Consider the following 12,623-nt stretch of genomic DNA (forward strand, 5'->3'; position numbering starts at 1 on the left):
GAGACAGAATTATATTAATTGCCATCAAGCTAGCACTGAATGAATCAGGGTGGAATGTGCAGCTTCATTTAAAAGATAGCAGCCAGATTTTAACAATGAACTCACACTTTCTCCGAAGACACCAGCTCCTGGGCTATGAGGTAAGCTCTGGACTGGCCTTCTTTCTGTTGAAAAGGAAACCACAGGTGTTAAGAAATCTCCCCTCCCCAAACAGAAAACAGGAAGAGCCAGAGAATGCCCGCAATCTGCATGATCCTTGAATTTGAGGCAGGGACTGTCTTTCTATTCTGAGTTTGTACACTGCCTAGCAGAACGGGGTCCTGATCCACAACTGCAGCTCTGCTGCTGCAATAGAAATAAATAAATAACATACAGCCTGAAATGGGGTCATGCTCTCAAGATTCAGGCCGTTGTTTTGGTGGCTATGGACTGACTCCTGACCATAATGATGTCAGAGAGAAAATTCCCATTGATTTCAATAGGGCAAAAATTCATCAGAAAGAAAGGCAGACAGATTCTAACTCTAGAAGGGTAATTTCATGACTGCAGGAGGCGAAGCTCATCAACTTTGTTCAGGCCGCTCATGTGCAAGGAAAAGTGTTTTGTTTTTTAAATAGTTATATTCCAAACTGTTCCTACTCCAGTGCAAGCTACAGAAGAAAACAAGTTCAAAGGGCTTTATTGCATGCTAAGCACATTTGATGAAATTAAACTGTGATAGATATATCCTGAAAGCAAACAGTGCAGTATTAAAGCAAATAACATCATTTTGAGATCACAGTGGAATGCATTTAAATCGGCAGAGATCTCAGAGGATGCAGAAATCTGCCATAGAATGCAATGGCAGTGGTTCTTCAAGGCTCAAGAGGCTAATTATGATGCTTTGCTCTGGTTTCATGAATCATTTGTTTTAAATTGATTTACTTATTTAGTCTATTTATTTAGGACATTTTTAACAGGTTTATAAACCATTGCCATATAAATATCAGAGACAAAATGCTAATCATTACAAGAATGAGCTTTTGTTTAGAGAATAATTATATAGTGATATAATCAGCAGATCCCTCTATTTAACAGGTTGTTACCATATTACAGAGTGAGCCTCTTTACCAAGGTAAGAAATGGACAAAGTGTTGAAACCTTTATTGAGAAAGAAATCTTATACTAAAGTAAGTTTGACTTACACAGCAGCGATACTAAAGCAAGGAAGCAGCCTTACAAGAGGCCATACAACATGCCATTTATTCTTAAAAGGCAGGAGGCAGCATCAAGTATATTGTTTAAAGGGACCAGGTGTGTCATTAATTCATTGCTTAAAGAGCCTCCTTTAGAAGGTGTACAATCAAGCAGCCGGGAGATGCTGAGCTGTCGTGCACTAAGCTGGTTATTGTAATTTAGGTGCTTGGGTTGTTAGGGATCATGGTGCAATCATTTAATTCAGCCCCTCAATGAAAAGCATTTGTAGGGCCCCGGACCAAACTCCCAGATTCAAACTCCATCAACCTTGCTAAAGTTTAGAGCACATTCAAGCTTGGCAGTTCATCTCCAGTGTTTAAACACTGTAGTAATAGAAATCTGAACAGTAATTCTCCAAATTCCCCAAGCCTTTTTCGACTCTGGACTAGTAATCTTGTGACATCAGGTTTTTTTTACCCAAAGTTTCTGCTCCTTCCTGCTTCCACTCAGGCTGGTAATAAGAAAGGTTGAAAACAGCTTAGGGAAGATTTAAGCATTCCCTAAAAGTGCTGGAAACTGAAATCCAGAAGCATGATAGCTGGACCATGAAAACCCAGATGCAAAACTGACTGAAATGAAATCAACCAATCTCGTTTCCATGCCCATCATTAATAAATCACAGAAAGAAAATAATCGGAATAAGTAATGAAAAGCAAACTTACATTTTAAAAATTCTTTCAGTTTTAAGGTGCTGTTCCCTACACAAGTAAGGATTTTTTTTAAAAAAAGTAGTGCATTTTATTTTGTCAGTGCCCCTTTAATATAAAAACGTTCAGCAGCAACAAATGAGTCCTAAAACTGTCTATAACAGAGCGACGCAGGGTTATTCAAAACACGCTGCAAGTAAATCTCTTTTTACTGTACAAATGAGTGAAGGAAAGGTCTGGTCCCTTGAGTCTCTAAAGATCGACCTAATTTCGTAGTGTAGACATACCCAGTGATCATCTAATCATTCATTAGATTCAGTCATCTAATCCATCTCTCTGCCAATACAAGATTGTTCCCTACGGTCTGTTACCTAGGGCTTTATTGATTCTTGTTTAAATGGTCCAAAGAGGGGTGCTTCTCCCACTTTTTTTTGGGACACTGTTCTACTGCCGTGGGACAGATGGTAGTATAGGCATTTTTCCCTGAAAGTCATCTTTTCCCTTTGTTAATTTCATTCCACTATTTGCAGTATACTCCTTGTACTACACTATCTATTTGTGTTTACACTTTACAATCATTTCTAAAGGGTTACCCTGTTTCTCTCTTTTTGTCACCAGTGATGATACATGGCATACACTACTGTCGGCACACAGGAGCTATCACGTGTCGCTGGTCAGCATCAGGATATTCTGAGCTCTTTTTCTTCCCCACCCTTTTGACTTGCAGACATAAATCAATTGAATGGCAATTTTATTTCTGGATTACCAAACCTAATACTGGCCAGTTTGCACGTCCTCTTTTGACAGGCTTGGCCAAGAAGCGAAGTATATTTCACCATTGGTGTGGGCCCACTCGCCTTTCATGTATACAGATTGTCACGGTCTGTAATTCTACTTGTGATTAATATGTCTTAGTTGAGAGACAAAACACTGGGACCCCTGGTGTCACATGACCAGTCTAGGGTGAGTTTTGAGACAGTGTCTCTAGGCGTTGCCCGTCTTGTGTTATTTAATTACTGTTTGCTTAACCAGGAAATGAACTCTGAGATTGACGACAGTGTCAGGAGGCGGACTTCTGGGAATAGCGGGAGGCAGGGGGTGCGGGTCCTTCAACTATCAACCTTCTAAAACAAAGCCCAAGTGATTATTAAAACATGACTGAGCTACCACATTTGTAGTGATCTTTACTGTGTGCTCTTCAGCCCAGCAGTAAGCACTTTTGTACGCTTCCTCCCCAGGCTGCTGCTTCAGTAGCTGTGTACTCCAATCCCTGCTGTTTGTCTGTACTCAGCAGATGGAAGCGATGGATCTAGACAGAGGATTCTGGCTCTGTGCCTAACTGAGTCTTGTTGTCTTTATTAGCCTTATCTGTCCCACAATCTAAAATATATGCTATAGACAAGCAAAATGGCCCCTCAGATTGCCTGCCCTCAACAGTCAATGGAGTTTTCATCTGCTAATGAAGCTGCTTCTATATCAGGTATAACTTCCTGACAGTGAGATCTCTTACTTTGGGGAATGGTCTCTTGAGGGATGTGGTGGAAGCCTCATTGCTAGTTCATTTAAAACTGGATTGAACAGAGCACTGGAGAATATGCTGGGGAGCACTGACTAGACAAAGTACTCTAAAGGCCTTTTCCATCTCTAAATACTATGAACTCTTACTGGTCTGGGGAGGGCCATGGAGTGCCCTGTTAGTTAAGCACATGATTTCCATGCTGCTTCCAACTCCCATGGGCCTAGGGGAATAAAATCAGACTCTCTGGATTTGAACCATCTCTTGAGAGATAGTGCAAAGCAGGAAATGTAATCATCAAGCTGTCTTGCACGTTTTCCTAAACAACACTCATATCTAACGCCTACCCAAAGAATATGCTTTTGTGACTCTTCCAAAATTGCACCCAAATAGTCAGCCACAATATTCCTCATTCAATGGCAGTCTTTAGTTTGTATATCAAACACTGTGCTCTAACTATCATATATGAATACTAACAGCTGATTGCAAGTCACTTGACATAACCTATTCCTGTTCATGAATGGCATAATAGACAGCAGGGGCAGATGATGTGTCTCAAATTACCAGAAACATCTAATTAACACACAGAGACTCGTATTAGGATAAAGAATCCGCAGATTAATTGGTTACACACTCTGCATGGTGGGATATCAACCTGAAACTTAGGGCCCAGTCTTCTTCCAGAACAGTCAATGGAAGCAGGATGGGAACCTAAAACTCGAATGGCCCTGATTTTGCAAGCCTTTGGCATACAGAGCTCCCACTGACTTCAGTAAGACACAGAGCTTTGTGTAACTGAGAGCTCACTGTACCAGACTTGGGAATGTTGAGTTTGCTCAGCCTAGTCGTTGTCCTTCATTTAGAAAAGTATAAAGCCTCATCAGTGGATTATTTCTTAAAGATTGAAGGTCTTGCTGGACAGGAAAAAGACTACTTGACCCACACAGCAGCTAGTTTTGGTGTATGTCTATCCCATCTCCCTGCTCTGTTAGTGCTTCAGTGCCTTGTTCTAAGAACTCCTCGACCTCCTTGCATTTCTCATCTCAGTCTCCAAGCTCTCAAGGATTACAACAGCATGGTCTGGTCACAGGGGAATGATGATGACCTGGATATTCTCCACATGACCCATTTTCAATTCATGGCACCCTAGTGCCCTGATTTGGTTCACAAAGCAGCTCCAGAGGAATGTCCTCCTGACTGAGAATCAAGGTCTCACAATATGAAATGGGAAAAAGATAAAATGAAATAATAAAAAGGATTAAATGAAAGAGAAAGAAAAGAAAAATAGATATTGTACTATAACAAAACCATGGCCACCTAGAACAACACATTTGTCACTATGCTATATACCATGGCCACCCAAATCTTCACAGCAACAAAATATACAGAATTCAGATTACATCCTGCTCCAAAAGCATAGGCCTTGAATCAATGGGAACTCTCCTATCAGCTGTTAGCAGTGTAGGTTTTATGACACACAGTTCAGCAATTCTGATTCCATCCTGAGGAGCGCAGTGGTGTGTGCACACACATGGCCATAAACACACACAACATGATTCATTACAATATTAAGAAAACTAAAATCAACTTCTTTCTTCAGGCATGGACTGTCAAGTGTTAATGCTTTTGAACATACTCTAACACAATTACTATATTTATTACCTCAAATAAAAATAACAACACATACCATACGTAGCTGCTTTAATCAAGGATCTCAAACTGCTTTTACAAAGATTAATGAACTGTGCCTCACAATCCCCACATGATGTGGCTAAGCATTTTACAGATGGGAAAACTAAGGCACAGAGATGCTATGTGACTTGCCCAAGGTCAGTTTCTGTCTCTAAGCAAACTCTAGCAAACAGCTTGATTCACAATTTGTGTAGAACTTCACATCAAAGCTCTAATGGCCTTCAGTAGACCAGTAAAAGGAGGGTGGCAAGAGTGCTGGAGAGGTAGACCTTGCCTGCTGAGACTGGAGACTCCAATGGGGGTTGCCAACCCTCCAGGATCGTCTGGGAGTCCCCCAGGAATTAAAGATTAATCTTTAATTAAAGATTATGCCATGTGATGAAACCTCCAGGAATACCAAACTTGGCAACCCTAACTGTGTCCTCTCTTGACATTCTCTACATTGTTATTTTCTCTTTCGCTGCTCTCAGAGTGCAATTAGCTTGATTGAGACAATGTGTGCTCAGGTGGCATCACATAGATAAAGACAGGAAAAGTCACAGACAGCCTGGCTAAAAACAGCAATTTTCTGCCTTTGATGGAATAGACATGTATTATTGATATTATTTCATTGTCTTCGAGGGAGCTGAATAAAATGATGAATAATGAGGAAACAAAGGCCAGTTGCTGATGCTCAGCATTGCAGGCTATCAAAAGCCCATACACATCAGGAGCCCATGAATGCTTCACAATATAGCTGCACTTTCACGGGGTCTTAACATGCTTATGGCACATGGAGTGTATGGTTTATTGCTCACATCCTCCCATCCCATCGTGTTACTCTTGGTGGGGGTGGGGTGGTAGGGTCTTTGCTTTCCAGCGACCATGCTTCCTATTTTCCTGCAGGATAACCTCTTTCCAGGTAGTCGTAAACTAAACTTGATGATTAAAGTCCTGTTTCAGAGGAGACAGTTATTGTTAGGAGAGTCTCAGCTGCCTGCTTACAAGACAGACAAACTAGGAATGGGCCAAACCAAAGGTTACCAGTGTTGTGGAAAAGGTCTAGAGATCAGATCAGTGGTGGCCAATCAGTTCTTCCACTTTTGCAGACTAAGGTCTAGATCTCCATGGAGTGCACAAGCAGGGAGCGCAAGACTGTGGCACTCATATACAGGGGCGAGCAGAGGTCACGTGTGAGCCCAGCTGAGGTTAAGTGCTAGGCTAAGTGCTCTGCACTGAGCGGTCTTAGGTCTCATGTCCCTTCTGCATCTACTTCCTTAATATCCAGGGTTCAGGGTAAAAAAAAGGATGAGGGTGGGGCTGGGGTGAGCAGAGTATGAGCATGTCTGAGGAGAAAGCCGGGGAAGGGGGCAGGGAAGGTACCATTCTTAGCATGCTGATACAGCACTTAAGCATCCTGACAGGCTTCACTGCTCCAGTTAGACAGCAGTGGCATGGCAGAGACAAAGCAGTAAACTCACTGAGGCAGGACGGGGTTGTCCCTCCAGAGCATCACATTTGACTTTGTATTTATGTACTCTGCACCTGTGCTGAGCAATACCAAGCCTAAGACAGCAACTGGACCAGTCAATACCCATTGCCTACCACTCATCTGCATGCTTAACGTGTCACTTGCCCAAGTGCTACTGCATAGCATAGAGCTGGACAGCTGATCGCACATTTCATACATGACACAAGGATAGGGAGATTCAAGTAGCTTGAAGTTCTCAGTGCTCCAAGAAACAGAGGAGTAATAATAATGCTTTGTGTTTCATCAGAGGCAGCGTGGTGTAGTGCATAAAACTAGGAGTCAGGAAAGCTAGGTTTCATTCTTAACTGTGCCACCGGCCGGCTGCATATCTCTAGCCAAGTCGCTTTGTCCCTCTGCTTCCCCTCCTACGATTTGTCTGTCTAACTGCTTTAGATTATAAACTCTTTGTGGCAGGGACTGTGTGTCTGTACCACACCTAGCACAATGCTGCTGTCAGAATGATCAGAGGACTTTAAAGGGATTTATAAATATTAAATAACCCTCCTAACACCTCTATAATATAGGTTTATTCTTATTATTAATTTTATAGATAGATAAACTAAGGCACTGAAATAGCAGGGGGCCTTGTTCGAGGTTTCATAATGAATTAGTGACACAGTTGGAGATGGAACCCAGGAGAGTCAACTTCCAATGGCTTGCTCTCGGGGCTAGATTGCAACCTGTCCTGGGGAATCTGTTCAATTATACAAGGCCCAATGTGGCCCATTAAGAGCTGTCTAAATGTGTCACTTCCTTAAGGGGCACAAATCCATTGCTCCCAAGTACAGCTTATGTTTTGGTTTTGAGGGCGTGGGTGTGTTTCAGTGTATGAAAGTTAAAGGTTTGCAAAACAGAGTGATTAATGGAGCCTGGAAACCGACCCCACCCAGTGGAAAGATAAGGAACAGCAAAGGCAATTTGACATGCAGTAATAGTGAGATGGTTGCTGCCTTGGTCTTTGCAAAACCTTTGTATTCTAGCCTGATATTTCCTTCATTGCACACAACACAGGTCTCCTCTGTGTGCTGTGATGGTTCACTGCCTTCCCTGTCCCACTGCTGCCTTACATTCCTGGCACCTCAGAGAGGGTCATGGTAGTTTATCTTCAACGCTGCCCTCAGGATCAAATAATTTACTAAACTCCTTTATTAAGTCTCCACTACACCAAGGTATCCACTAGCATTACACAAAGGTAAGTTACCTGTATTGGGTGACCACTTCTCCAGCATGACCAGTATTGGATCCACATATAACAGCACCCTGTCCAAGGTGAGCAGCTAAAATTATCTGGGATGTCTACGGCCATAAGACACAGCCTGATTCTACTCTCATTTACACCATTTGTACACAGCTGTAGGCTTCAGTGGAGTGCCTCTTGATTTCCCTCAGTGTGAGGAAATAAACTCTGCATTTAAAATATGGCTTTATTTGTATTACACTAAAAGCACCTGATGCTTTATAAACAATCACATTATTGCAGGATCAAACTAGTCTAATTGAATCTTTCCTGGGAATCCCTTCAACTCTTCATGTCAAACACCCAGCCATGTTTATTAACAGACCCTTCTTCCCTGAGTGGTGTTTTAATGTACGATTCACTGTATACCACCCTTGAGTATAACAGGAACACTGAAATAGCTGATGCTGATGCAATATTCCCTAGTGAGCTGATATTTACCCTGTTACTACTGTACCCTTCCAAAGCCACCATTGTATAGAAGGTTGGCTCCTTATCAGCAATGGTGCAACTTGTCAGTCTGAGTCTAAATGCCTTCCATTGACTACTGGGGCTATTTTTAAGCCCATTGCCTATTCTTGTGACCAACACCCTTGTGTGTGACACCCAGGCTAGGTCAGGCAGCCAGACATCACAAAATGCAGCCTGAGGCACCCTCATGCCTTGCAGCTGTCATATTTCCCTTGGCCTGGCTTCCCAACAAAGGAGGCTGGAGAAGTTAACTCCCAGTTCAGGGGCTGCATCTCCACTTCCGACAAGCTCACACCCCGCAACCTTTGCTTCACAGTCTTATATTGCTTGATATTGGAGTTTTGTGGATGCAGTGAGAGTGCATGCATTGTTGTGGGTGCGTTGAAGGTGCACACATTTATGCGTGCATCCCCATTGAACCCTCCAAAAAGTGCTTCTCCTTTACTGGGCTTTTGTTTGTTCCTGACAGAGCTCTCAACATGATGGCACTACAATGCAGAAGAAGGATGGAGGTGTTTCAGGGGCCAGGGAACTGAAACTATCCAGCAAACTCCATAGGATTTGAAGTTACCCAGGTGAACCCCAACACTGGCCCCACAACCCCTTCCAATTCGCCACCAGCTATTAGAGCTTAAAATGTGGCCCCTGATCTACAGCATCTTCTGACTTGCTCTTTTCGTGACCCAATGTGGAAGTGACTCCCTACCACACAGAGTCTCTTGTCTTCATGGGCAAAGTGTCAGGCCTAGCAAAGGAATTGTCCTTGGAGTCACTTCAGTTTCAGGGTGAAGATTGCTGAGGAGATAAAGATGTAGCTGGGAATGGGGTCAAGTCAGGGAGGGCAGTTGTCTTAAGAGGCAGCCAGGAGGGGTGATCTGACTGAATACTCCTGCTTGGACTCCCAGAGTCCTGACACTAAAGTCTGAGGCCTTATCTCTGGTAGAGTAGTTAAATTTAAATCGGGGGTGTGGTTCAGGCCTTCTAAGTGCAGGATCCTTCCCAAGCTTTTTGGGATGCTCTGAAGCATTCGAAGCACAGCTAGCTTGGGAGAAGCCCAAAGGCTTGTGTGTCTCTAAACCTTCTCTGAATCTCTAGAGAACAACACTGGGCTGGTTGTCTCACAAGAGCAGCCCTTCTGAGGGCATCTTCTTGTTTCTATTTCTGGTCCTGGCTGGAAGTAGGAATTTCAGAGAAAGCTCCAAAAGGTATTAGCATAGGCAAAGTGAGAGGGCAGTCTGAATTTGCGGGCTAGTGGGGTCTGAACTGCAAGTTCAGATCCAGATCTGAGCACCCCTAAAGTTCACAGCTATGCGGTTAGTTCATCTCAGTGTAGAACAAAGGACCAGCACCAAGTTTAGGTCTGGATCAAGTTCAAAGGGTGGGATGGATTTGGTTTGGATGTTTTTCTAGTACGAAGTGAAGGCTTTGGAGATGAAAAGATCCCTTATTTCACTTGAACCTGTACATGCCTACACCTCCCTGGAACCCACATTTGCCATTTGCCATCCCTAATCTGATGCTTTCCTCTATGCAGGCAAAGAAGACTCCAAAATCCATTGTTTATGGATGACTTCCATTGTTTATGGATGTCAGGGTGACTTCAGAGTCTGTGACTGAAAAGTCAAGTGTCACCTTCCTACCAGTTGGATGGATGTAAGTAAATAAGCATATGTAGCAGGCACGTACATGGGGGATGACTCCAGAGCTCCTGTAAATTAGCTAAGTGCAGGGGATAAAAGAGAGAATCTCCGTCAGTTATGTAAGAGAAGTGCCCCCCTTTTGATGGTTTTAACCAAATAGAATCACAGAGGTTAAAAAAACTACAGCATTTTCATCCTATTTTTCTAACCTGGTACCATCTGCCAGAGATTTAAAGAAAGGGATTCAAGTGCACAATTAACCAAAAAGAGCACATTCTCAAAATCAGCTTTAACTAAAATAATCAAAAGTACCAAGTGCTGTTACCCAGGGTTTCTGGATTGAGGGTACACTTCTAGAACCCTGACCAAAACAAAACTTGGAGAAGACAGGCTTGCTTTTCTACTTCTTTACATCATTTTTATGCCAGTCCAATTCCAGTGCAGTCCAATGGAGTTAGATTGGTGTAAAAATTATGCAACCCAGTGGAAATCAAAGCCCTAGGTTTTTTTATAAAACTGATACACCAAAACACCCCAAACGTATCATTTTGTCCTTCATTTAAATTGTTTGCAGAATGGAGGTGCCGGCAAGTCCTAAAGGTTCCTTCATACTCACACAGAGCTCATCCCCAGGAGAGCAGGGATTCAAAGGGGGCCAGCTGTTCAAACAATTCCAGGAAACCTGTGTACAAATCTGACTTTTTTTTTCTCTTCAGAAAATGAGCCTTAAAAAAAGAAACAACAGAAAACAACACCTCCCACACCCCAATCCGCAAACTGGAAGCCTTGGAAATCTCCAATGAACAGGCAAAAAGCAAAGAAGCAAAGCAAATCATAATACTTGGGGATTGACAATCCACATTTCAGCAGAGTGAAATAAGTATATCCCAGCTAGACACCAGTCAGAATCACATGTTCTGGATACAGCAAGAAGATCTTATCAGCTAGGTGATTTCATGCCTTTATTCAGGCTAATTTTCCCTCGGGAGTGAGAAACCATAAACCAAAACAACAAACTCCAGTTGTTGGATTTTTTTTTTAATCCAAATTCAGCTCTGCTAGGCCAGCCCCAAAACAGTTGTTTTAGCAAGATTAGCTCATTTCCAAATTCATGGTACTATTTTTGGCATCCAGACATGTGTACCTCTGCCAACTCTCCCCAAGCGACAGTACTTCTGAACTCTTTCATGTTTTACAACTGCTCTGTGTTGTCTGAGGATTTTGCTACAAGCGGGAGAAGACATCACTTCATTGGGTAGTTGGACAATTTTTCTGCACTTCATCATTGCACGGCTGTGTTTTTACAGGGCAGCTAATGCTCCCTTGGCACCCAGAAGATTTGTGTGAGAAGACAACAAAAGGAGGTGGGAATGGTGGGGGTAGGAAATACAATCCACTGTCAGTATTCTTTAACTATATCAGCACTTTCTGAGGGAAGGACAACAGAGGGTTGGAATTTATTCTATTCACCATCAATCACAATGAGCCAATAATGGCCCAAGGTTTTTGTGAAGAGTCTGGAAAGCTGGGTATGCAGGGCCACAGGTGGAATTCCATAATCCTGCAATTCTGGAGGTGGAATTCTCCATCGTAAGTGGAGGGCTCAGTGCTGTGACCCCTCTCTTCCTTCTGCAGATTAAGTTCTATGGCATGGGCTCTCTACTGGCCATCTGTCAGCAATTTCTCCCCACCTCCAATCCCCAGAGTGCAGGACTAAGAAAGAGGCTCACAACTTTTCAGATCAGATCTCATTGCATTGATCACGCATGTCATCCCTCAACCTCCAAGAGACTCCAGGTCTGTGGATCTGGTGCTGTATCCACTAGAAAGTCTTCCATTGTCATTAGTGGGCATTGGATCAGGACCTACCTGGCCTGCTGGCTGGTTGCCTCAGCTTCCCTTCTTAGGTCTGTGGGCTCTGCCATATTCAACAGAAGTAACTCCTTACCATAGTACTGAAGAAATGCAATGCTCATAGCTCTGATACTCCTGGGCTAGCTGTAAGCACAGAGCGGGGAGAGATGGCTACTTGAGGGTACACCTGCACAGCCCACGGCAATGCGCCTCCCAGCCCAGGTGGACAGACTCATGCGGCTTGCACTACCATGCTAAAAATACTTGTGGAGACATTGCAGGGTGGGCTAGAGCTCGGGCTCCGACGCCTGGAGAGGGGGTGGGTATCCGAGCCTGATCTCCAGCCTGAGCAGCAATTTCAAAGCATTGTCTACACAGCTATTTCCAGAGTGCTACTGTGAGCCCCGCAACCCTGTGTCTGTTGACCTGGGCTGGGAGGCTCGCTGCCATGGGCTGTGTAGACATATCCAAAAGTCAAGGATGTTTTCATCCTTGTTTTTCTTCCCTTCCCCCTTGAGTGTTTCCTATATTCCCCAGATTGTTCCAGATCTCTTACTTTATGAACGAGGCTGGGATCCCCCTGGCTACTCTCCTCGTCTTCTGAACTCTTCTGTTCCTCATCCGATGTGACGTCCTCCACGGGTACCACAGAGACAGGGCACACCTTGTAAGGCTCGGTATAGGCACTGTAAGCAAAAGGAACAGATCAGCCCATTGCATTCTCACCTTGCACTCCTCGTCACTGTTACTCAGACATAAGTGTTCCATAGGCAGCCCAGACACAGCTAGTGGCAGGTAAACCATGTAGGTCTGTTAGACT

At 43.5% G+C, this 12,623-nt stretch overlaps 1 protein-coding gene and 1 long non-coding RNA gene across 4 annotated transcripts in view; one reads left to right on the top strand and one right to left on the bottom strand.

The window, feature by feature from the left end:
* The window catches only part of FGD5 (FYVE, RhoGEF and PH domain containing 5), a 152,110-nt gene that overhangs the window by 71,166 nt on the left and 68,321 nt on the right, over positions 1–12,623 (bottom strand). For all 3 annotated transcript variants that reach the window (XM_084633330.1, XM_084633329.1, XM_084633331.1), the window contains 2 exons: positions 12,360–12,489; positions 106–164 (listed from right to left, as the gene is read on the bottom strand). In XM_084633330.1, coding sequence (XP_084489456.1) covers positions 106–164; positions 12,360–12,489 — 189 coding nt within the window. The remainder of the gene's footprint in view (positions 1–105; positions 165–12,359; positions 12,490–12,623) is intronic.
* On the top strand, positions 15–12,306 carry LOC311523407. The gene is made up of 5 exons (XR_014712330.1): positions 15–140; positions 1,078–1,114; positions 8,779–8,884; positions 9,844–9,962; positions 10,666–12,306. It is a non-coding gene; the product is annotated as an uncharacterized lncRNA (long non-coding RNA).

The sequence above is a fragment of the Lepidochelys olivacea genome (assembly GCF_965140295.1).
Source record: "Lepidochelys olivacea isolate rLepOli2 genome assembly, chromosome: 7".
Taxonomy (NCBI): Eukaryota; Metazoa; Chordata; order Testudines; family Cheloniidae; genus Lepidochelys; species Lepidochelys olivacea.